This window comes from Sinohyriopsis cumingii, chromosome 7 (assembly GCF_028554795.1).
Source record: "Sinohyriopsis cumingii isolate HCF-2022 chromosome 7, ASM2855479v2, whole genome shotgun sequence".
NCBI classification, from domain to species: Eukaryota; Metazoa; Mollusca; class Bivalvia; order Unionida; family Unionidae; genus Sinohyriopsis; species Sinohyriopsis cumingii.
Window position 1 is genome coordinate 19,201,608 of NC_142967.1, and position 27,914 is coordinate 19,229,521.

The window sequence follows — 27,914 nt, forward strand, 5'->3', positions numbered from 1 at the left end:
AGGAGTCACCGAAAATGATATTAGTTCGTATCGTGTAAAACTTGCGAAGAGGCCATTGACCCCCCCCCTTCTCTGTCTCTGTCTCTCTCTGTCTGTCTGTCTGTCTCAACTAAACCATCAAAATTCCTTTATAATGTAAGGTAGCAAAGGCATGGGTGTTTGCTTGCTTCTTTCAGGTGTTTTATATACAGCTATATAAGGTTGTATGGTGCCGAGGCAACTGGAGAAAAGTCACTTGCCCCACGACACATGAAATGCATAACCGATCCAAGACTCGCGGTACGACGCGGTACTAATTATGCGGAAGAATAGGAACCAATCTAGAAAATGGTGTAGATAAAATAGAGTATATATGTTAAACAGTGTGCTAAAAATCATTTTAACCGAATTTCAACATGAATAAATGCAAACAGCAAACAAGATATGTAATTTTCATGAGTACGACAGACAGCTTCCTGACAATATCGCACCCAGTAACCTTTTGTCATTAATTCATGAAATGAGCAGCCTCCATTGGACTATGTAGTAACAATATCCAATGTGACATTCATGGTGGACATATACGCCTATGATTAAACTGCAACAATAATTGTTATTTGATTAATTACTTTTACCCTTATTAACCGATGTCGAAATTTGGGAACAGTGCCTACTTGACTTAGTTATTGTACAAAGGTCATTATTTGAAAATAACATATCTTTTATGCATAACTTTTGCAGTCCAGTTTGCAATTTGCTGGAAATGATTGATAAGTCACCTTAACAAGATAATATTTTCAGTGGGAGAGAGAATCATCATTGTTTATGGATCTCATGAACGAAGAAACTGATTCGAAAAGCAGTTAGGGTTGATAAAAACTGAATGTATCTCTCTTACGTTAAAGCAGGAATGGGTGCTGTTTGAGATTACCATCAAAGAAAACTGGTTCTTAAACCAACCAACTCCCCCCAGACAAAGCAGATGTTATTTATGTTGCTAGGAAAAAAATGTCAAGAATGAGTTTCCTCGACCAATGCCAAATGAGGCCGCTGGATACAATTTTCGACCAATATATTTTTCACCGACTGTATAAATGGAAATGTTTCGTTGGGTTTATATGTATTCCTGTATATGAGAGAGAGAGAGATAGATAGATAGAGAGAGAGAGAGAGAGAGAGAGAGAGAGCGAGAGAGAGAGATTCATCCTGTTTATAGTTTACTTCTCTGCTATATTACGGTCAATCCATACTAAATTCTCTCGAAAGACACGTTTACCATCTCTTTAAATCCTTCAGCTGATTTTGTCTCTATAAATTGTTGACGACAGTAAATGACAGCTTCTACTATTTACATCGATGAGTATAGCAAAGTCAAAACTATACAAATCTGCAAGAAAAGTTATTTATTTATTTAGGAATTACAGCTGAAGAAGATGTTAACTTCTTGTAAATTTTCGTTTGGGCCACAGTTTTTGCATAATATGGAAGTACGCATACAGCCCTCAAAGCAAAAGCTTGTCAAATCGAGATCCAGAATCAGCCATTCAGTCCTGCGCGAATATTCGACGGAACTTGACCTTACTAGATATAACATTGTTAAAATGTACAGGTCAGAATTTGACATGGAAGAACATTTGGAAAGTCAGTGCCCGCCCCTCTCAATGGATTACCTGAGCCTTATAGAGTCGATTTTAGTTTAGGTGGTTTGGGGATTTGGTTTTTCATTCGCAGCATTATTTCTTACACACAAGAAATATGCTATAATCACATTTCCTTCGTTGTTGAAGTTAACCAACATTACGTCAATGTAGCTTGCAAATATCTTACACATAAAACCATGCAAATGTCGGAAAGCGTAGTGCATGTGAGCAAGGCTATATTATCATAATATAATAATATATTGTTTTAAAGTTCATAGAGGTATGAACAAAAGAATTCAAAATTGCCTGGCTCTATACATACATATATATATATATATATATATATATATATATATATATATATATATATATATATATATATATATATATATATATATATATATATATATATATATATATATATATATATATATATATATATATATATATATATATATATATATAAGCACACACATATCAGTGTGCACGAGAGGAGAACACAAAAAAGAAGTAAGGTAGGGTGCATATCTATTTACACGTGAAAGTACTTTTGATGCTTTGGGTTTGGTTTGTTCTTTTTCAATTATATTATCCACGTGAGACCACGTGACTCATTTATATATCAGTGTATGTATGCATGTGTGTATGTAGGGAATACATCTTTTGCATTGTACCTATATTAAATGATAAGAGGAAATATCAAAATATTACATCATTGATCTCGATGTTATAACGTCATCGGTAAGGTTATTTTTCGAAACAAATGAAAAATATACATTCGGTATTATGTTTTTAGGTAGGCTTGTAAGGTGCATGTCATAAACCAATATTTAAAGCTAGATTTGTTTATTTTATAAATAGCATGGTTTATTGCAAAAAATCAAAAAGCAGTTATCTACTAAAAAAGTCTACATATTATTAATAACTGTACGAGTCTGTATTCAACCGTCACCACCGTCCTATAGGAGGCAGAATGACAAATAGGTTAGAAATGATATTTCAGCATGGTAAGTGAACTAGTAAATAAATGTTGGAAACAACCTAGATTGACTCAGTGTGAAGGATAATCTTAAAATCCTTGATTAATGTTTATCTCATTTTAACCGAGATTATAATAAAAGAAATATTCAGATTTTTCTAAAGAGTCTTATGCTCACTGTAATTTTAAGTCTTCAAAAAGCAAAATTTCCCAAGACGCGCATTTACCTTGATATCAACCCCATAACTTTATGAGGAGAGATGTGATTGAATCGATTCTAATATTAAGCTCAGGGAAGAAGACTTTCCTGTCTTTTTTCTACTGCCTGGCTACGAATTGTAAAAGTTACCATTCGTACGTGTATGTTTTGCCTAGTAGACCTAGTTACTACACGCATGAAAGTACATATATAATTTACTGTTACAATTTAATCAACTGTCTATAATTCGGTATAAAGTGTTTCACTTTCGTTTACTTACCTTGGTAATTGTTATTGTTATTAATATTTTAATAAAAGTGGAAATTAAGAAATAAAATAATGGCAAGTTAAAGAAGATTGCAAGTATCGGTCTTTCTTTCCATGCTACAGAAAAACAGTCTTAACCATGCTGTCCTATTTTTTTTAAGCCGTTCTACTTCTTAAAAATAGATCTAAGCAACCCCATAGCTGCTCCAATAACTCCACCGACAACTGCACCGACAGCTGCACCGACAGGACCTAGGAATGCACCAGCTACTGCCCCAGAAGCTGCTGCTGTAACAACACCGACAACAATCCCATTATTCGATCCAGCGTTAGAGCCATCTGAAAAATGAGAACAAGAGACAGAACTTGTGCAACTATTCTGCACTTGACTTTTAAACTCACCAAATACGGCTTTAAGGAGACATTTTCTATAGAAGATTGTTAAAGAAGTTAAAGTATATGTCATTATAAAAAAGATAAAACATACATATTGCAATAATACGTTATTGGGAATTGTTTGGCACCAGTTTCATGAAATATCTCGAAAGTTTGTGAGTATATATATATATATATATATATATATATATATATATATATATATATATATATATATATATATATATATATATATATATATATATATATATATATATATATATTAGTACTAGTATATCATTTTCTAGCTCAGTAAAATGGGCACTCTTTTTTGGAAACCAACACCATACTCTCACGATGCAAAACTTAATAGATAACAAACATGAGGCTAAGGTTACAAAAAAGATTTATTCGAAATAACATTTCTTTTTAAAATAAAGAAAAGAATTACAACATTCTTCCATGCAGGATAGAAAACACATTTCATACTGTATTTTTATTGGAACATATATAAAACAGCATTTGTGTCATTTGGCCATCCTAAAAACTCAATTAATTTCCACCGATTTGTGAAGAGTGAGATGGGAGATAACATTTTGTTTGTTTAACCTATTCTGGAAATGCGAAAAATTGAATTCTTTTATATTTTTGCTAATCACTGTTTTTTCTCAATTTTTAAATAAAGTTTAATCAATGTATATTAATATTCTTCTGTACCTAAACGACGGTTAATTTATTATTCGTATTCGTCAATTATATTTGAAGGTATTTGTTTTGAAGTTTGAAACCCCCTAATCAGATAAATTATTAGCGTATTAATATTAGTGCATCTATAGCTTGATTCCTGAAGCCATATTCATTGTAAAGGTCATCAAAATATTCTTATCCTTATGAGGAGTATCAAAATATTCTCCGATGCTGTTTTTATAGCAGATATTAAAAGGAGTTACATAAATGAATCCATTAATAGAAAATCAAGGAGAAGATGAATACAAACAGGAATTCAAAATCAATATACCAAATGGAATATAACGGAAATATCTAGAAACATTTTACCCAAGAAGAAGATAGAACAGTTGATTGCAAACAAATTAAGAAAACATACGAATGGTTTGTACATGCCAGATATAGTAAAATATCAGTCATTATCAGATATAACACTCGGAGTGGCATATATCATGTGTAAATTTCTTCCAACAGAAATGCAAACAAATTACCGACAGAGTTCAAAGAAGCTTACATGACAACATTTGGAATAAGAGCTTTTACTGTGTGCCTGTCAGTTAGGTTAAGATTACCCCATCATCAATGAGAGCTAGCTTAACATCATTAAATACAAGTATTTAAAAAGAAGAGAACAAAAGATGATAGTGAAACTAGCAAGCTTCTAGATTCTGAACAAAACAATGATAATAGCGATAATGAAGAGTATAAAGATGTTATATAATCAATGCATTGATTTCTTGAACCGTTCGCTTAACAACGGCCGCTAAAACTATTATGCCAGATAATTAAACATTTAAAAAGGATAAAAAATAAAGAAAAGAGGACACAAATGTACAAATTAAAATAGTATACACTTAACAGCATTAACAGCTTCAACATTTCTATTATATTCTTCTACTTCTTTCTGCAATAACATTATTTTACCTTTTTTGACTAGCCGTCAACAATACTGTATTTGACAAACGAAACAGTTTATTTGGTTGCTCAGGATCAGAAAAATCAAAATACGTACAAGGAATAGCATACATAATATCTATATCTGTTATATCAGCTTTGTAAACTTTAGCCGTTCTGGTAAATATCAGTTGATTAACGCGAAACAGTTATAATGTTATATCAGATTTGATCTACATTTCATCGCGTTTAAGACAATAATTTTTGCCAATGAGATATCTTGTCTTTTTTATCGGTGAGATAACTTTAAGTTACATACTTATGTGTTTGCTACTGTTTTGTCGTTAACTTTTAAAATAAATAATTATTATTTTGTCTTCAATCTTTTTTCAAGATATAACCTATAGCAAGGTTTGCAATAGTTATTTTCGGTGAACTCTGTTGACTTAAATTGTATTGCATTGTGAACATGTTTAATACTCCATTTGGTTTACACTATACATTTCAGTTGAATTATGCAACATAAATTGTATCATTTTAACTTTTCAACGATTTGTTAAAGCCTGCTCAAATCGATATAAAAAGAAACACGGCTCTAGAAAAAGACTATTTAAAATCTTTTGCCGAATAAAGCATCGCTAATCTTTAAGTCCTGCTTACGCTAACTGTTAATCTTGATGCACTATAAATAGAAGGTAGAGATAAAAGATAACACGTTTTCGAAAGTAAAACTGAAGAAATTTCTACGACCAGAATAGGTAGCTTAACAGAAAAGAAATCGTCGTAGAGATACACTGTTCACAAAAATAAAAAAGGCTAAAGTAGAAACGTTAAAACAAGGTCAAGATAAAATGATTATCGCTGAAATAAGTCAGTATGAACTAAATATCAATATTTTCTTCATTGTCATCACAGCAGGCATTCTTTTTTTACCACATTAAAGTCAGACTGGGAAAATAAACAAAATTAAGAATATTCTGGCTAAAAAGATCGATAGCATTATAGAGCTATCAGAAGTATAAACAACATACAAGTTTTAGACCGGGTAGAGATTTGTATCATAACTATATCAGGAGATATAAGTGATTTAGGAATTGGGGGAGTCGCAAGAAGACAAGTATATATCTACATGTAGTGGCTTGGGTGTACATGTACTTGCATTTTTTGCAAACGCTATAAAAATAAGTCGGTATACCTTGAAAGTTTACTTTAATGTGGTAAAAAAAGAATGCCTGCTGTGATGACAATGAAGAAAATATTTAGTGTTTTAAAGACTCAAACATTTTAATAAAGATTAGTAATTATAAGAACTATCTAGGATTCAAAAGCTTATTGATATACACGGGCATCTACTGAAATAAATAATTGTTTGTGGGTTATTGAAACCATAGCATCACAATATACTTAACTGAAGGTATGCATCATCAAAAAAACTTGAGTGAAAATATGATCAGATGTATGAAAACGACACAGGAATGTTGGATCGGTGACATAAATGACAACATTAAAGCACTAAAAGGACCAGGATTTGCTAACTTTAAAAATGAACGCACTGGTACACAGGAAAAGGCAGAGTTAGTGAGCAGGGAAAGAGTAATACCAATTCTAGAACAAGGTGAAATAATCGGTACAGTTGAAACGGAAATTGGAAGACACAGAGAAACAATAAAACTAAAATATATTCAAACATGAGTTTAATTAGTATTACAATAAACTGTGCAAGTGGTAAAATTAGAAGCGTGCTAAACGATGATAAAACCAGGTTTGATAGACCAGATAGGGAACAAATACCAGGATGTGTCTGATTTATGAATTTCGTAATATAATAAGTATATGTAATTAAATATTTCATTTTGTCACCGTACTTGTTTTTATAGTGATGTAGGAGAAATTAAACATCAACGACTTACTTTAATCTAATCCACTAAATATCCCATAAATTGATTTGATCATTGTTTTCTTCTTTAAACTAACTAGAGCCATATCTTTGTTTATGGTTCTTCTTGCAAATGAAATACTCTTCTAAAGTTTAAAAAATATATATTCATGGCCACATATGTTTGTATTTGTTTATTTGTTTTAATTTTCCACTGGTTTTCCAAACACAGAGTTCAAATAAATCTTTTCCAGAATCACGTATTACATTTTGTCATAAAGATGCATGTAATTCAATATACGATTTTAGCCATTGTTTTTTGATCAAGTAATATTATCATATATATATATATATATATATATATATATATATATATATATATATATATATATATATATATATATATATATATATATATATATATATATATATATATATATATATATATATATATATATATATATATATATATATATCGTATTTTACACGCAGCTTCAAATCAACATGGCAAATAACTTATCTTTTTATGTGTAACATGATCGATAATTCAAGTAAGTTTTTGTATCCTTTTATCTTCCATCAATTTCTTTTGTAAATGACATAAATCAGATACAGTGGAAATTAGTCTTCAAACAGTCATGCAAATGTGCTGGCACTTCCACATCTACTTCAAAATTACAATAAAATGTTCATTATCACTTAAAGACATAAAGTACTTCTTCCATTATTTTAATGGATGGGATGTTTGTTTGCCAATTTAAAGTGATTCCATGATTACGCATCCGAAATCTTCAAAATGTTTGATTATATCTTTAAATCTATCATCATATAGATTTGTTGAAAGGTGTATTAGTGACTGGTTTTTGAATAACTAACTGAACTAATCTGATTGTTCTTTTAACTAAACTTTCGTTAAGCTTCCAGCCGCTTTTACAAATACTATAAACTCCTTACTAAACGAAATGTATTTTGTTTGTTGCATATATATATCATAATTTGTTTATCGGGATTCTGTTTAACGAAGGCCGTGATTATCAGATAAGAATCGCATGAAGATAAATTATGAATAATTAGTGATACTTATTTAGGATGTTGATAATTTAAATTACACTCTGAGTGTGCATGAGCCTTGTATATTCTGGTAATGGTGTCATCATCTCTTGCATTGTTATTGGTGGTTGTAGGGTCATCTTAATAGTCTGGTACTCTTAATCTTCTTTATTTTTGTTTCACAAATATGTTATATATTGGTGGAATTATATTGTTTCTCTTTTTTTCTTCAACCGTGAATATCGTATTACGACCCTTTCTTGCCCTACGTTCTACATATTCAGTTTCTGCACTTATTTGTCATATAATTCTTTTATAGTCTTGATGTATAATAAACAGAGTTTTTAGTTCATAGTGCAGCTTTTAAATTAAGCATTGAAGTATGTTAATTGTGTTATCAATTTTTCTCCATAATATTTGTGATTTTGAGCCCATAAGTCTGAATACAACTATTCATATACCTCTTACAATAATGTGCCTTGCCTTCTGCTTACCTGGCATTCGATTGATTTTAATGCATATAATATTCCAAAATAATGATCAAGTTCAATGAGCATATCTACGAAACTATCTAATTATCTATATGTCACTCTAATAGGCTTGATAAGTTTTTCTGCTGTCTCGTGACAATTATCCGCTTTATTTATTATTTATCAAATTTATTTATGTCTTGTTTATTTGTGATCTATTAAATAAACCAAATTTAACAGCTGTCAAGGATAATTATTTTCCACCTAACATTACTTGTATGATTCGAAATACTTACCCACTGATATTAGGGTTAGAGTCCTTGTGGAATAATTTACAGTTCGAGACCTTAAACATTGTACTATTGTATTAAATGGTCTCTCTGTATATATCTATATATCAATTTTTATAGAGCAAAAGAAATAGATCCATATTTAGACCTTTTTTGAATATCAATAGCATTAATTTTTCTGCTTTTGAGTGAAATATTCTTATCTTAAGACTTCTATCAAATCATTTTGTAACAGATGCTTTTTGTTTTAGAAAGTGGAAAAGTATTTATTGTTTTTGTTCTCCACTAACTATTTGACCTTTTGGTTGTAGCCTTCCTCGCATTCATCGAATTATACTTTCTTCAGATTACCGCTCATTATCTATTTTCTTCTAAAAGTATCTTGTGTGTGGCATGCCTTTTTATTCTCTATCTGTTTAGCGTTTGTTGAAAAACATATATATCTCTGTAAACGTCTATTTGTGTCAATTGTTAAATGATTGGTATCATTCCATGTCAGCTATGTCTGTTTGTCATAGGTCATCTGTGTATTAAAGAAAGGCACTAATATGAAAATATAATCTTGGTTGCTTGTGCATTATATGCATGTTTAGTTAACTAATGTTGCATTACAATACCTAGAGAGCTAGAAAGAAGGATAAACAATAGCTTACTCTGGAGCTACACTATCGTCTCCCGTAGACGGATGGATGCCAAGAAGAAGAAGAGTTAACTAAACTTTTAAATCAGAGTATTGTCTTTGTTGTTTTACCTTTAAGTTGTTCCCACAATCTTGGATATTTGTATAAGAAACTGCACTTTAATTGATTTTAAATTGTGTGATTTTTGAAGTGCTACAGAGTACATTCTTTGCATCCTAGAGCAAGGCAACGATGGGTATATCTTAGCGGAATGTTTTAATATTTTCAAGTTTAGATATTTGTCCCGGAAACTACTTCATAAAAAATGAAATGTTCTTCGATGTTTATAAATGGCCGGTGAATTATGATTAAATTTCATTGAGTATGGCGTAAAAAATCTATTTTTATTGGTAACAACAAAAACAGTTCATATTGTCATGTAAATTTAATTTGCATTCTTTTTTAGTTAGGTTTTTAAATTTTGTTATTTCATTACATGATATTGTAATGTAACATTATATGTTGGACTTAACCGTATACACAATCAAGTTTATTTCTACTTGTCCTGAATTATTTATTACATTTGTTTATGTAAACAACTGATGCATAGCTAAAATATGCTTTATGTGTATGGGTTTAATATCAGGATCACTATTAATGAACGTAACTGTGTTTATTTGGGTCTGCATCTAGGTTATTGGAATTTACCTACAATTGTCCTGGTGTATCTGACGTAGTCCGAGTTATATAATATAGTTTTAGTAACAGACTTTCTAATGAAAACTATCGTTGTTTATTGTTAACAACAATAACTTTTTGAAGGTTTTTTCATTAGGAATTTTGTTTGTTTAGAAATGTTATTTGTGACCTGAAGTCAAGTGGAAAACTCTCGATACTGAAAATTATATTTATTCGTTATTTAAGACCTAGCAGAATCAAATTGTATTATTGTTGTGTCCAGTAGCTCATTCGTTCTAAATTTATTTCTTCAAATTATTGAATTCACGATTATTATCCCACTGGAAATAGATAGTGCTCAAAACAATATATTCTTGGACAGAGACATTCATTGGGATATATAGTGAATTCAAACCTGGAATTGTATTACCGTGTCTGAACAAAAACGGTTGGTACAGCAACGCGATACAGGCTGCCACAATCATATCAATACCTTTAGCATTGGATTTAATTTGGATTTACACTATTACACTAAAAATTAGTGGGCTTTTTCTTTATAAATCGATGATTAATTCGGGATTTAATTTGCATTGCCGTAAATTCTTTTTTCAGTTTTACTTTGTATTCTAGAGAAATAAATTATTTGTTGAATTTTACAAAATTGTTGCTTTTTACTTTCTTCTGTTTGGGACATCGAGTGGCCGAGTGGTCTCAAGCGCTCACCGTTCCGGATCACTGCTATCTCACTGATGTCTGCGTGGGTTCGAGTCTCAGGCTCGGGCTAACGTTGGTACGTGAGAAGGCTTGCCAGTAGCTTCTCGTGGGTCGATGGTTCATCCTGGGATTTCCCAGTGTTCTTCCTATACCAGTTATACTGGACGCCATGTATAGCGAACCTTGTGCTGAAAAATGGCGTTAACCCCTACAACAACAACAACAACTTTCTTCTGTTAATGATTTTAAGAGCGTAGACTCGTTGCAATATTTGATAAGACATATTGTTCATTTATATTTTAGCTGTCGTCATAATGCAGCTTGAATACCTATTCTACGTTTATGTCACTGCAACGTAAATTCAACGTTCGAAACTACTGTTTGAAAGTCCCAGATGGAAAAGACAAAACTTTCAATATGAATTAAAGATTAGTTTTGTCTATATCGTTTAAATGAACGACCAAAAATGTCAAATGCCCAGTAATAATTAAAATTATCTTTATCTAGTATCAAGTCAAGAATGACTGTTGGATACTTAATATTCACTTTATTTATTTGTACCATTTACTTAATAGTTGTTAAAGCGCATCTGCCAAGCTCGAGTTTGTCCCTGACATACCATAACTGCAGGATTATCTGAATGGAAGAGAAATTGGCGGTATCCATTGTTCGCAATACACGATCCTAAGGGAGAAAGCGATAAGGCTTGCTAATTTTAGGTACTTAGGTATTTGAAACTATGGATTTTATTTTAATTAATCTCGCATTCAGTGTATGGTAGTACTAATTTATATAGATCTACATTTTGCATGAATTGCATTAAGTTTTAAATTACTTGAGTATGAGGGTCAGCAAACCAGGTTAACGGTAGTTGCGGTGAAGACACTTTGTCCTACTTATACGAAACATCAAAAATGGCATGATTTGTTGCACATCAATATATACAGTTTTATTTATGTTACATAATGAATACAGCCCCTAAAATTATCATGGATGATATTATGTTTTGTTTCGTGTGAAGTAGGATGTTGCATTTTAAAAAATGAAATAAGGTGTATCATCTGACCGAACGAAACATGTGCAGTCATATAGCATAAGATTTAAATGAATTTCTCTTGAATAAAGTTTGAGAATACCTCTATTACTATTGTCGTGAGTCTTCTCATGTTCCGATAACTCACTCCGTGTGTCAAATTTTATGTCGCACCTGCCACACATATACTGCCTACCATCTGTATGAACAAAAATGAGAACAGTAGATAACCATGATATAAGTACGTTTCCTCTATTCTGGAACTTTACAGTATTTGCACTTTTTAATTTGAAACCGCCAGTATATTATTGTATAAAACGAAAATTTTATTTAAAGAGATGAAGCATTTACAATGTTTCCTTCAAGTATTTTCTTAAATACTACTTGTGATGGCTGATACTATAGAGACAAATGTGACTATATGTGAACAATAGAAAGTATCATAAAATATAGGGACTATGGAAAATCCAATGCTAGAAACTTCCGTACCATTATACTATAGAACAAAAGAAAATAAATGTATGTTTACAAAGGAAAAAATGCAGCGTTGAAACATCCGTAAGTTTAACATTATGGGGTGAAGGGGAATTTAACATTGACATTACTGACCAGTATCAGTCTGCATTATTCGACACCCATACCTGCTGGACAACACACTGTATTCCTAACCAGTACCCATGCTTACTGCCCAACATCAACAACTCTTGCCCAACAAAATTAATTACCATCACATACACATAGAGATCATCACCTCATATCTAATTACCATTCACAGTCTTACTGACAAGCACCCTTACTTACCGACCAGAACTCACGATTACTGGCTAACGTAAAGTATACAGACAAGTGCGCATATCTACTGTCAAACACCTTACATCTACTGACCAACAGGTGCGTAAGGTATAATGCAAAGTAAGGGGTAAATAAAGAAAATGCAAACATTCAGACAGACAATCACTCTCTATCGCCGTCCAACACTCACAATTTAACAAAGAAAACAGAGGAATGGTTGCCTCAAAGACAGAACGCTGCCTAGTGACACAGAGATGCTTCGAAATATATATATATCTATATATATATCTGTATATATATATATATATATATATATATATATATATATATATATATATATATATATATATATATATATATATATATATATATATATATATATATATATATATATATATATATATCTATATATATATATAAGGCGTTACCTATACATTATCAATCAAGGGAACCAACTTATATTACCTCAAAAATGGCCGTGAGTTAAAGTAATGTTAAAATCATGAAACTGTTTCGGAGTTAAACGGAGAATACAAAAGTTTAGAACTTTCGATCATAATGGCCTAGACTGAAACGAATATTAATACTAAGCACCTAAAACAGACCTTAGCTGAGATTAAAAATGAAATTCTGAATAATATGTTACAAATGTGGCCAGTGCCATAAGTAACACTAAATTTCTAAACCTGTGATAGGCTTGAAAGAGATCAAAAAAAAAAAAGAAAAAAGAAAGGAAAAATGTAAATATTAAGGTTCAGTTTCAATTTGATACTAATATTCTGAAACTAATGTGGATTCTAGGGGGAACTAAACTGTTCTATGCCGAGATGTGTCCTAGAATAAACGACTCCCACAATAAAATGGCAGTGTGTGATCTAATTTTTTTTAACCACAGAAGACTGCGTTCGCACTATAAAAACATAACGTATTCTGCCAATGTTTATTTACAGAACTGAACGACGGAATTGTATCGTGTGACAGAACTGGTACGTAGACGTCACCTCCTTATACGGAAGTGTTGAAAGTAGACAGTTCAAAATAAGAAAGACACACGAGAAGACTGTTAGGGTAATAATAACAAATTTCATTGAGATTCATTGAACATTACTAGAGTTATACACCAATAATAAAAGTGTCAGAAGGATGGATGGATGGAAGAACGAATGGGTAAAATTTTCAAAAATACTCAAAATTAAAATTTGGTATTAGGAAAAAACTTTTATATCATTATTCTGGTAAGTTTACCTAGAATGATATTGATATATTCAATAGAAATAAAAATGTGACGGAGTTGTATTTATGAATTTAATAATTGTTGAAAACCTTAAACTATTGAAGGGGACAATTTTAAAGAACTATTGACTTTTCTGTACCAACATGATTGCCAACTTTCACAGAGATGGATTGAACGGTGTTTGAATCATGGTGAGGAAAGGAAAATGAGGTGGCGATGGATAGATGGGATGAAAAATGAACAAATGAAAACATTAAAATATTCAAAGTGAAGAATTATAATAAGGCACAATTAGACGAATTGTTTTACCGATCTTCTACCACAGCAAACTTCAATTATAGCACTGAAAAACAAATCTTTGTTTGAACGAACTGCAAACACTTAAATGAGATGAATCAAACTCCAGATTTTGCAGAATTCTTTTCACATCGTAAATATCACTTGCTTTTCATTTCTCTATCATATTTGTCGGAGAAGCAGTAAACAAGTCTTCGGAAGCGGAGTACTCTAGATATAAATTGATTCATTGAGCACAAGATTTGTGATGAATTATCAGAACGAAAAGTGCTATCCCTGGAAATATATTTCAGTTCTGTTTGGTATGTATTTGTAATTATTTATAATTTATCCTATATACCTTGATTTCTTGTGTGTGTATGTGTTTGCTTGTATGTGTGTGTGTGTTTCGGATCGGGATTGTAGAATAGGCCTGATGCGTCCTTACTCATGTCGTAAAAGGTGACGAAGTACACGCAGCCTATTGACCGTGGGGTGCCATCTGAAGGATGAAAGTATCCTATTGGCTGACTAAAGGGGATGCCCCTGAGTTGCTCCCCGTAGCAATACACTACTCTGACCACTACCCTTTACTAGACGAGTAGTCGGTATTGGCCCGACGAAGTAAATCGACTTGTCATACAGAGCGATATCAAGTCTTCTTAACCTTCTTTTGTAACTCCTTTCTTCTTTTTTATCTCTCTTTATACCAACGTTGCCCTCGTGTTTCCTCTTTTCTTCTCCATTTCCATCTCGGATTAGCTTCAACACATAAATGCTACCAAAGGTAGTAAAAGTTGGATCCTTGCAGGCCAAGGTCAAGATATGCATCCCAAAATTCACTTCTCGGTTTCAAATGCAGAATTATGGTCATCCACGAAGACAGATGCTCCAAACTCTCTCTGTGTGGCCGATGCAGCAACTTTTCACGCCGAGAAGAAGTCACGCCACAGCACACTTTATAACATGTGCAAAATATCATTACGCTAACGCTAACTACCAACCACAAACAACAGCAGGAGGTTCAAACGGTGAATACACCCCATATATATCATTTAAAGAGATCAGAAATATTGTATAATCTCGAACCTTCCTACCTGACGCAACCTTCTCTATTATAGTAAAGACCAATCCGAAGACAACAAAGGATGCAGAGACCAAAATAAATCTACCGGAAGCAGAAACATATTCAATTATCACTCATTAAAGACCTCTGAGAAACACGTTCTCAGACCAGACAACATTCACTAATGCACAAACATCAAAATCACCAAACCTTAAAACACTCTGAACCATGGCAGGCAGTACAAGGGGTCTGATGACCACATAACATATTTCACGATGTTGATAACATCGATGCAGAGGTAACTGTCCTCAGAGTTGTTCCTGTCCTACAAACGAATTACCACAGTACTTTCTCCTGATAAATAAGCACACAGAAGTACCCCGTTCCGATAGGTCCTACCTAATTACTGTACTATCTCAACGTTTAACTCATTACGAGAAACACCATTGTATAGTGGAATCGTCGAGAACTGAAAGGCAACTTCATTGACATTCTTCTGCTTTTAAATGAATACTGTTCTGCAGTGCGTTATCTTTAGGAAACTTTTAAAAAGATACGGACATCATCACCCTTGCAAGTAAAACCTACTCTCAAAATGTTGACAGGGCTTCAGGAGGGGCTCCCATTGTTATGAACAATAGGTATTACGACTCTATGCCCATTAACTAAGTTACAGAATGAAGCAAAATCAGCAAGTTTTGAAAACAATTTAATTATCGAAGTTATAAATGAAAATATCAGATGAACTTAAAGTATTATGAAGAGAAATCCAAAATAATTCCTGATAAAGTTTTATGAAAATCCAATGAAAAGTTCCGTATAATTTCAAAACTTTAAATGTACTGGTCCACCGAGAATCATTACATTGTCAAGATAGCGTCGTCCAGAACTCATTTGAATAACTCACAACAGTTCCAGATTAATATTACTGTCCAAATAAGGAGCACGTTCTATTTCTATTGAACATTCCAAGCAAATGTTTTTCTTCTAGAATAGTATCTAAGTACAACATTGATGCACGTCTGGAGACTTACAACAGGAACACAAGAAATGAGGATGACTCCAAAAATCGGAATGAATCTGATTGTTCAGTTTCCTCCTTACATACACTTTCAATGGTGACTTAATTTCACGATATACCTCACGTGAAGGCTCTTACTACTCATCTTGCCTCAAAATTGTAATGTGACCTATCCCAACTAATGAGTAGTTACTGAAGTATTTTATAACCTTCCACAACCTACCAGCCAGTGAAAACGTAACCCAAAGACAGCATTAAGTCTTATTATTAAAATGATGATAAGTAATTGTGAACACATGCGTCAGCATTTATTTATAGATCCGATGTAATATTACGCCCTCAACAGACCCAGGTAACGTAGCCAAAACCTAACTCAAGATATTCTGTACAATTTACAACCATGAATAATTCTGTACAATTTACAACTATGGATAAAATATTAAAAAGTAGACTTTGTTTCCAAACATGATTTGTGTTTATTTAACACAGAGTCTCCAACGTATTTAAATCAGAGATAGTTACATTTACGTGCATATATATTACAATGTATTCTCCTTCTCCGCTTTTCAATTGCAATTCAAAGGTTGCTGATATCTTTCACATCAGCAACCACTTCCCAATTTCCCTTACACAGATTAACTCTGCTATCGATGAGCCTAAAAAAATTGTCGCCAATTTAAAGAATATACGAGAACATCATAGAAAAATGTTTCTACATTGAAATCTCGCATCTCAAGAAAGAAAGTATAGGACACGATCTGCAAAAGAAATGCTAAGGGAAATAATAACTGTTTCCGTCATCTAGAACTGAATAACGAAACTCCTGTTCCATACATGACATATTTTTTTTCTAAAATTTATTAATCGTCTAATCATTCAGCATATTTGTTAGGGCTAAATTGTCAAAAAGAGACGATATATTTAAAAGTCTCATTATGTTATTCAGGGAGTTATAATCAACCAGTTTCACTATTTGAAAGTGAGTGTGGATGCTTTAAACAGGGCCCATGATACAACCAACTAGACTAAATGCTCTTGTAGGAAATTTTTAATGTTGTATTGACCATTTGTTACACAGTAACTTGGAAAGAGGACAAAGTATTACATGTTCCCAAACCAGGTACGGACAGAACAGATCTTAACAACTACCATCCCATTGCTTTGACGAGCTGTGACTGCAAAACAAGGGAACGAAAATCAATGCAAGGTTCGTTTGGTACCTGTAATTTAACAATTTAATATCTCTTTTCTAATGTGGCTTATTATATGGCCGTAGTACCAGCGATCAGCTGGTTAGACTTGAAACATGCATTCGCGATGCTTTAATGAAAAGGGACATATAGTAGCTGTTTTCTTGGATATGGAAAGGCCTATGATACAACAGGGTAGTACGGAATAATGAATGACCTATATAATCGTGGTCTAAACGGCCGTACACCCATTTTATATTGAACTTTCTTTCAAAAATGGAATTAAAACAACAAAAACGATAGACAAGATTCAACATTTGGCAACTGCAAATGGTTTTAAGTTCTCAGAATCAAAAACAGTATCTAAGCATTTTCTTACCTACGAAGACAAGATAATGATCCTAAAATAATGTTGGTCCACAGATTAAACATTTGAAAACGGAATGCTTGAAATCCCTTGATTTACTCAGAGTGACTGGGGTGCTGATCGAAAAGTTATATTAAACATAAATATGACCTTAATTGGACTATGGTTGCGTTGTTTATGGTTCTGCTAGAGATTCATATTTAAAGATGCTTGACCCAATTCACCATCAGACAATATTACTCGTTCTGGCAGCGTTTGAAACATCCTTAGTTAAAAGTCTTTTGGCGGAAGCGAATGAGCTATACCTATCACATCTCAGAGAAATATTAATTTTACAATATGCCCTAAAATTAAACTCCAAACCTTTTAGACCCTGCTTTGGTGTGTTTTCAACCCAACTACAGAACGTTAGATGAAAATAAACCAAATGCCACTCCTACGTTCGGCATTAAAATATATTCTTGCCTTGACCAGGGAAACATTTACCTTTCAAACATCCAAAATTCGTTTGTTTCTGTAGCACTTCCTTGGCTTCTAAAACATTTCGAATTACGTTTTACGCTGTGTAAAGGAAACAAATCCAGAACAAATCAATTCATTTTTTGAATATATTATATCGAACTTACTGCAAAGTTTAGATCGTGTCCTGAAATAAATGGAAACCAAAGATATTTCAAATTCAGTCATGTTTGCTGATTCACTGTCTATACTTCAGTTACTACACAATAAAAAGTTGGAAAACCCGTTATTAACCAACATTTAGTTAACGATACCGAGCTGTGTACCTCTCACAGTAACACTTACGGTTTGTTTCCCAGTCATTTCGGTAGTAAATGAAATGAAAGTGCAGAAGGCGCTGCAAAAGTAACCATATGATTTTAAAATACCATACACTGATTTTAAACCCTGCATCATAAAATCCTTATTTCGTCAGTGGCCGGCATCATAGAATGATGCTGTCAATAACAAACTCCATTTTGCCAATTTTGGAATTTATGTGAGTTCATTCAAATACATTCTGTACTATATCATTGTGATGCGTCAAGATTGTTGGTACATCAACCTATTCAAGACTATTTGTACCTCAGCATATTCAATATTATAATTCATTTGTAACACTGCACAATTTGGACATGTGATAGAACTTTTAGGATTTTGTACGATATAATTCACTCTGCTGTAAGTTCCTTTAAAAGTTCTCTTTGCAAGTTAGAGAAGAATTTTATTTTCAATTGACTAAAGTGGTTGGTTTCGATTCTATCTGTTATTTAGTTTAAGACCATGCAGTCGTAGCAGAAGTTAACATGTATATCTGAAATATAGCTTGTGGATCACCTTTTGTAATCACACTAAATATATTTTATCGTCTAATTACTCTTTATACATGCCATTTACATAATATTTTGATTGGAATCCCTTATAAATTGTCCTTGCGATCTCATTGTGTTTCTTTTTAAAAACCGCTTGTTGATCCTGAATCTCTTTTATTGACAATTTTTTTATCACATAACATGTTTTGTGGCGCTATTTAGCCTTGCAGTACGTTGAAAAATCCCAATCAACCAAACAATAACTTCATGTCTAGTGCATATATTCGTTCCACAAAGCTGAGCATGATTTCCACAGCTTTGGTTTTGATGTTACATTTTTTCTTTGCATAATAATTTATGTTCCTCTGCAAGTTGTCTGTACATATTTGCACAACATAGAAGATGTATAATTGACTAAAAATTATCTGTACATCTTGACAGAGGACGTATTATAACTATGTAATTAAATTTGCATATATGAACATATTAACACTAGCATAGAAGATGTATAATTGACATTAAATTTGCTTTACAGCAGCTGCCAGAATCTGTCGAAACACTTCTACATCTCACAATGAATTTATTGATTACTAAAATATATTGGACAGTTTATATTAAAAAGTCTGTAATTTCATCTAAGATATAACTGATTTCAGCTGTTCACATCCATAACTGTCTACATTTCTATTTAAAAAGTCATGAAAAAAAGAAATATGTCAAAAGAGACACCGAATCATGTATGATATTGTACATGTGTATTTGTGTGAATATCTATAACTACAGCACGTGGATGTTACGATGCTATTCTCACTGGTGTGTGAAATCGTGTATACGCGCGCAAAAATAGTTTTAACCATTATTACTCTTATTTCTATAGTATTACTACTAAACCTTCTTCCACCTCAACAATCAATTCTGCTACTACTACCATCGCTATTGCTGCAACAACGAATACTATCGATTATGTACTGTTGCAGTTACAACTACTGATAATACAGTTCCAAATCAGAGTCTCATATTTTCATTTTGCAACGAAATTCACCAGAATTTAGATTATTAGATCGATTAACCAACTACGCAGATGGCAAGGCACTTGTTCTCAGGTTCTGTAGTCATATGGGTTTAAGTTTAAATGAATTGCCGTATCATTCTGATTTGATTACATTTGGAGAACAGCCTCGTTCCTACTCTAGTAAATCTTCATATGTTTCGCTAGCTCACTTTCTGTTGAAAGTCCTTTGTATCATGTTTTATAAAAGGTGAAAATATATTTGAAAAAAAGCAGTTCCCAGGTATCCTTTAAAAAACTTTGTTGGATACTTCAGTTCAGTACAATATTAAAAGTTGGGGTAAACTAAATACACCAACCTGTTGTTTGTTTTATCAAGCGATGAGAAAGCAAAGTCAAATTGAAGTGACTAAAGTTCTTTTCTATTTTATCACCTTGTTGACAGTTTCTTAAATATGGTAATGCGGCCATCATTTCAAAGTGATTCAGGTGATTCCTCCTTGCAATGACGGCTCTAAAAGAACCATTGTTTCTATCGTAAGAACTAAGAACGTGATATAGATTTTAGAAAATAATTGCCAGCCTTTTCAGTATTAGTCACGCTCTTGTTCAGGGGCAAAGCTTAGTTTTATTCATCGTGACTGGTCATCTTGTGGCCAATGGTTTGCCAGTAGGATATTCACAGTATTTCATGGCGGTAAAATGAAAAGACATAAAACTGAGACATTGTCTATCCAGTTTTTATTCATGCATGGTGTAAGTATAAACAAGACAGATGCTATATACCAGTATTAGTTGTTGTTTATCAGTAAATATTATGGATTTGTCATGCAGTAGATTTTATTTCAATATTTAAATTGTTTGATAAAGCACTTCGGTAATGAAACAGGTCATACGAAAGGTAACTGTAATAAACTATATATATTCATTATATGCCTAATTTAGTTTAAAAGAATAATGTTTAATAAAGCTGTTAAATATAGTATTCAGTGAAAAGAGTTACATATATCTCATATAGACACAAAGGTGCATTCTTTACGTATGATGTTACTTATCGTATGTAAAGTGTGCTGCCATAATCGTAACGATCATTACTAATACATCAGACGGGCAAGCAAAATATGTATGGACGTCATATGAACTTGCATGTGACAAAGTATATTTTTAACTGATTTAGTGTGATGACCTGCCAACGGAAGATGTTCGTTTTGTTCCTCAATTAGTCAATTGTCCAGAGTATAACTGAGGGCATACTGTTGCAACTACGTACTTATTTGCATTTATTGTATTCTATTAACTGCTCCATTTTATGAGTCCTTGGTGACATGATGTACAATTTTATTTAAAATGTAACCACTCTACTACAACTGCAAATAGCGAAATGACGCATAATTTCCAATTCTGTGTAGGATATTGTTATTTTGCAAACCTATTTCCCCAGGTTTCTTTTACGGCATCAACTGGGCAATTTCATATGTAAAAATAAAAACCTTTACCTAAGTATTCGAAAGAATTCTTTTGTAAATGTAATTATGCATGTACTACTTGTCGTTGTATAGATTAAAGATTAAACGAATTTTGTAATGCAAACGTTATATTTTTCTGTCTTGATATCTTGATTACAGTTAGAGAAATGGTTTATTCTTACCTTCGTGGGTGCCCATATGTTTGACGAACTCACTTCCATCTGAAAATGTCTTATTACAAGTGGGACAGGTACGAAGAACTGTACAAACAAAGAGAAATACAAATTGAATTGATTTTGTTCATGATATAATTGTGATATATATATATATATATATATATATATATATATATATATATATATATATATATATATATATATATATATATATATATATATATATATATATATATATATATAAATTGGAATTTAAAATTATTATTTGCAAAACGCTGGTATAATATTTGATACAACGTTAACTGTTTCTTTTTAAATACTTAGCCATTTTCTGCATGTCCCTGGGTATATTTTCTAATAACTTCCGTACGTCAACTTGGCTTTAAAATTTGCAGAAAAAAAGTTATTCTTAATCGCTATACAAATAGGATAGTAACGTTTTGTTTTTATACACAAAGAGAATATGACGGATATTATGGTCGGGTAAACTATATTTCTTTTGAAGCATCTCACTGAAAGTTTTGTGCGTATGTAAATATCTGAATTTCAAGGGAACGTTGATTCAAACATCCAAGAGCGTCACGAAAAGAGCAACGATTTTACACTGTAAATACTTTCAGCAAGATTTCCAGTACCGGTTCATTGTTCACGCCCATTTTCCGGAATAGGTCTTAGTCATATTCCATTTGAAAGGGAGAGAACGTTTTATACTTATGATTAACGTTCTTCCTGCTAAATTATTTATCAACACACACACACACTTGTCTGTGTCATGCTTGACTATCAGAGGTCACGAGTTCGAAACTCTCGGAGGTCTCAATTTTTAAAATACCTTTTAGTATTTTTATGTTTAAAATTTCTTTTAAACTTTCACATTCCAACTTTTTTTATATTCCTGTCCTAGGACGGGCAGTTAAGCTGCTCATATATAAACACCCACATTTGTGTTTCGGTGCATCCCGGATGCAAGAGGTCGCGAGGTCAAAACTGGCGGCGGGATCCAAAACTATTTTTATATACTTTTTGTGATTTTATCTTGAAATTTTCTTTCAAACTAGCTCATCTCAATTGTTTTTTTTTCTTTTACATTTTTAGTCCTATCCAATGACAGGCAATTATTCTAGTCTATCAACTAGTTTTCATTTGCATAACACTACCAGGAAATATGAATGCCGAATTAATATACAAACTACATTGTCATGCCTTGTTTTCAGTGTGAAATCCAGCTTTAAACGGATTATCTAATAAAGCAAGTAGATTTTTGTACTTACCTCCTTTCACATACCATCGTGTAATTCGTTCTCCTATCGTTAGATCAATTTCATGTCGTGGTGGATGGAGACCATTAGGAGGCAGACAAAACTGTAAGTGTTTGGCAAGAGCAAAGATATGAGCAAAATTAAAGATTTGTCGGTTATTAAATTTTGTGCACAAGAAGCACCTAAACCGTCCAGCCGAGGTGATATAACCCTGTTTCCATCCTCAGTTGGTGCAGTGAGCATTGTTCCTGCTATATCAGGTAAAACACAACTATGATCAATCATGTTATGATGATTTAAAATATCTTCAAAAATCGTTAAGTGATAAAAGATCGCTAACAACTGGTAAAAACGCGTCCGTCGATTTCTTTTTCACCATTGATGAAGCACCCACAACTGACAAGTTTGGACGAAACTAAAAACAATATCGACTTATTGGACGATGTGGTACATGAGAATCAAGTCAATCCTGCGCAAATATTCTCACGAGGTTGTTACCAAATCACGGTCGTGATATGTTTGACGCAATGATACGCACGTGACTAAAGTGATTCGTGACAAATGTAACATGCACAACGAAATGATGCTTGGGAACCAAATCAATTCCGCACAAATATTTTCATGAGCTCGACACAGAAACACCGACGTGGTCTGTTTGACTCATTGGTATTCACGTTTGCTTAAAATAGTTCGTGACAAATGTATCATCGTGATCTTTCGTGGCATTGTCGCACACGGCCTTGAAAAATATTCTTTTGACTTCGTGAGTTGCTGGTCACACGTGGGACTAATTTCTTGATATGTTCGCGAGGATCACCTTGGATCTGTGTAGTTTCCTCATTATTGATTTGACTGGAACTTGCAGGTGTAAATGTCGAACTGGTTTTTTGTGGGTGCGTCAAATTAAGAATTAAAAAAAATATTCTATAAAAGATGTTCGGCAGTGATATCATAGAGCAGTATTGGAAGAGGCGCCTTAAAACCGCTAAAGAACAGCAATAATTAATTCACAATGTGATAGAAGGTTGCAAAACGTCATAGATATGTTACAGATGCGACATTTTGCACGAGAAGACCTCACAGCTGGCATGAAAAACATTTGCACCGGTGATTAAAACCAAAGAGAATAGTGCGAACGTGCCGATGATATTAAAAAGGCTATAAAGGAATGGGTGGTACAGGTGGCAGCGTTAACGGGACAGAAAAGAATCTGGTCCAGTTCGTAAGGTAGCTAAGCCTACCAAAGATATCAAAAAGGAAACAAGAGCAAGCGTGACAAAGGTGTCAGCGCAAAATGGAACAGAAGGAGAACATGGGCCAATTAGTAAAATATCTAAACACGCGAAAGATATTAAAAAAGCAAGAAGAGAAACTGCAGACTTTTACACTCTTCCAGTAGAGATGGCTGCAGTAAGAGAAAAGACGCTTATGCATCATCAACAAGAAAACCAATCGAACATAAATCGATGTTAAAAATGGCAAAAGATAAAAAATTTATAGAACCACCACGACAGGAAACAATTGTCTATAGCCAAAATGCTTTCGAAAAAAATGCAGTCAAACATTACTAATACTGGGTCACTGTGATCGAAAATAATGCTTAAAATTGTTGATTGGCTCTACTTTAAAGATATGATGCTGGTTCAGTACATACGACCCTTGATTAGGGAATGTCGGAGGATAAGTGAGTTATAATGGAAAGGGATCTCAATTTAAACCAGAAATGACTCAAATACATCGTTGACTTGCTCTATGAATAAAGTTACGCGTGTGTATGGACAGTACTTGCTTTTTAGACAAAACAATGATGCAATTTGAAGCTGGTATAGCATCATACACGATATGAACTGCATCATGTTATTTCTAGAAGTCATGGTTGATGCAATCATAACTGAGCTTAAATCACTTTGCTGAACAAATTGCCCTATATCAGCTCTAGAAATTATACAGTGTTGTGATCTCTTATTTATCAATGTTTGATTTTGCAATGGGACACATTTCTGTTTAGCCAAAGTGAACAGAGATGCCTCTTACTTGTGTGAACAATGTAGATAACTTCGGCTATGTTTGTGGTGAAGTGACGTTTGCGTCACAAAAATCACTATAAACAGTATGGTTAAGAAAGCCTATCACTTTTATTTTGTCTGCAAAATTGGAGATCAGGACGACAAGTGGGCCCCACACATATGCTGCAACAAATCTTCACCAGTGGTTGAACAGGAAAAAGGAAATATATGCCTTTTGCAGTGCCAATGATTAGGAGAGAGCCAACAAATCATATCAACAATTGTTACTTCTGCCTAAGCATTATCCAAACATTCCATCAGCTATACACCCAATACTCCACGGAGAAGGACTGTCGGTTCCTGATGGACCAGAATCATTCTCACTTGAGTCAGCCAAGGAAAAGGAAGAGGACGAAACTTCTAGTCCTGAACGATCAATGTCACATGACCAATATTTTCTTACATCCTCCTCCTCTGAACCACACCTCCTAACACAAGTTGAACTTGACGACCTTGACCGGAATTTGGAACTATCCACGATAGTTGGGCTCCAGACTATATGAGTGGAATCTCCTGGCTGTTGATGTTAGAGTTTCCATGTTCCGCGACCTTCAAAAGGATGTTGTCCCGTTCTTCTTCATTGAAAGTGATCTTGTAGCCTGCAGTGGTGTGATGGCAGCCATTAACATCATTCATCGTGATGCAGATGAGTGGAGACTGTTCGTTGATTCATCGAAGACGAGTCTAAAATCTGTTTTGTTGCATAATGGCGATGTTTTGTCACCCACTCCGGTTGGTTATTCAGTCCTTATGAAGGAAACCTATGAAAACCTGAAAAACAAATTTAAGGTGCATAAAGTATGACCAACATCAGCAGCAACTTTGTAAGGATTGGAATGTTCTTGCTCTCTTGCTTGGTCTGCAGAGTGGATACACAAAGTACTGCTGTTTTCTCTGCGAATGGGACAGTCCTACGAGAGATTACCACTACATCAAGACTGGCAACTCGAGCAGTCATTGGAGCCTGGGAGGAAAAGCGTTCACCATCCACCACTTATGAAATTAAGGAATATTTTGTTACCACCCTTGCACAACAAGCTTGGTCTAAGGAAGAACTTTTCTAAGAGCATAGACAAAACACAGGCAGCTTTCAAGTACCTCCGTGTAAAATTTCGAAGGTTAAGTGAAGCTAAGATAAAGGAATGTGTTTTTGTTGATCCTCAGATTTGTGAACTTCTTCCAGATGATGCATTTGACCGTGCTCTGTGTGTCAAGGAAAATACGGCATGTAAGGCATTCCAGTTAGTGGCAAATTCTTTTCTTGGAAACAACAAACCAGACAGCAACAGGGAGTTGGTGGAAAACCTTCTCAAGGCATATAAAAGCCTTGGTTGCAACATGTCACTAAAGATACATTTTTTGCACTCTCATCTAGATATTTTCCACTGAGCAGTGAGCGACGAGCACGGCGAGCGATTTCACCAGTACATTGCAACAATGGAGAAAGACAAATGGATCCCATCAATGCTTGCAGGCTATTGTTGGACAGTGACAAGAAATGCTCCATTTAATGAATACAAGAGACAAGCCTAGAAGCACCGAGTAAACCATGTAGTTTTGTATATACATAATAGTTTTTTGCATTTTATTTATATAATCCTTTAGCTTTATGTAGTGTTAAATAAGAAGGACAAGTAAAATTCCCGAAAATAAGCAAATTTTGAGCACAGGACCTAAAAGGACTGGATATCATATCGAGCCTGATATTCTGAAGATTACGGTACCTCAACAACGCAGGGTAATCTACCTTGTGATACTGCCAGTGGCAGTTATGAACGCAGGTCCCAAAAGATAGGTGTGCGTGAGGCATAGTCTCCTAGGGTAATATTATGTTTGGGTTTTCGCCAACGGTGGAACGAGGTGATTTGAGTTCGATCAGGCTCGCAGCACCTGTTTATCTTCCATGTCATAATAATTGTCTGACACATCTCCATTTTTCCCTGTTGTGGATCTGTGCAGTGAAACATTAACAATACATTTGTATATTAGCGATCGACCTGATATTTAATAATAATAATACTAATGATAGTGGTGCTTGGACGTGTGAAACATTGTTAACACGAGAAAACTCATGTACGTTAATTATTACAGTACTAGACTCGGTGATGTTGTTCGTGGATTTTTTTCTTTATGCGCGCAAAAAGCGCTAATAGCTAAATTATTAAGTGCTGCACCAATCGAAGTTGCAGTAAGAGTCGTGGATACATTTAAAGCATTGCTGTGAATAGAATGAACAAATGGGATTGCAGGCGACTTGTCACTTCATGATCGAATACGACGATTAGTGACACAAGCATCATCAAAGGCGGTTGCAGCTACAGTGATAGTATATCGAAGTAAGAGAGATTTTCTCTATTACTCATATCAGGCAAGGGTCCCTATCAATTAAAAATAGAATTGCAATAACAGGATGCGTCTGGAGTTTTTCCTTCCACCTGACGCATTCTTAGAAGTTGACGGAAAACTATTACGCGAGAACAATGCTGATTACCCCGCCAACGTCCAAATGGGATTTGTTAACAACGGTATTAAAGCGTTGCTCAACAGTTCGTGTTATTCAGTCCATGGGAAGGAAATCAAATCGATTCTGGACAATGTTGACGCGGCCACAATAATTTTTGGACACGGTAGATATAGCGATGATTACACGAGAACAGCTAGCCCAACAATGAAGTTTAATAAGGATGCAACTAATCATAATAGACCATTTGAATCAGTGATAATATTCCTTGCCAAAACAGCCGCCGCTAATGATGCTTAGGTAGCAGAACGATAGACAAATCAGCTAATCTGTTCTGAAGACATTTGGCTTGACTATGCAGAAACCTCTCGTCATATTGCACGTGCATATCAAAATTTGTGGTAGTATATGGACGGCATCAAAACGTTGAC

At 33.6% G+C, this 27,914-nt stretch overlaps 1 protein-coding gene across 1 annotated transcript in view; it reads right to left on the reverse strand.

Annotated features, from left to right (window-relative positions):
* Positions 1–2,448: 2,448 nt before the first annotated feature.
* LOC149794820 (verrucotoxin subunit beta-like) overlaps positions 2,449–27,914 on the reverse strand; it is a 48,348-nt gene continuing 22,882 nt past the window's right edge. The window contains exons 3-5 of the mRNA XM_089964479.1: positions 21,704–21,781; positions 11,894–11,989; positions 2,449–3,403 (exon numbers count right to left, since the gene is read on the reverse strand). Coding sequence (XP_089820605.1) covers positions 3,231–3,403; positions 11,894–11,989; positions 21,704–21,781 — 347 coding nt within the window. The 3' untranslated portion in view covers positions 2,449–3,230. The remainder of the gene's footprint in view (positions 3,404–11,893; positions 11,990–21,703; positions 21,782–27,914) is intronic.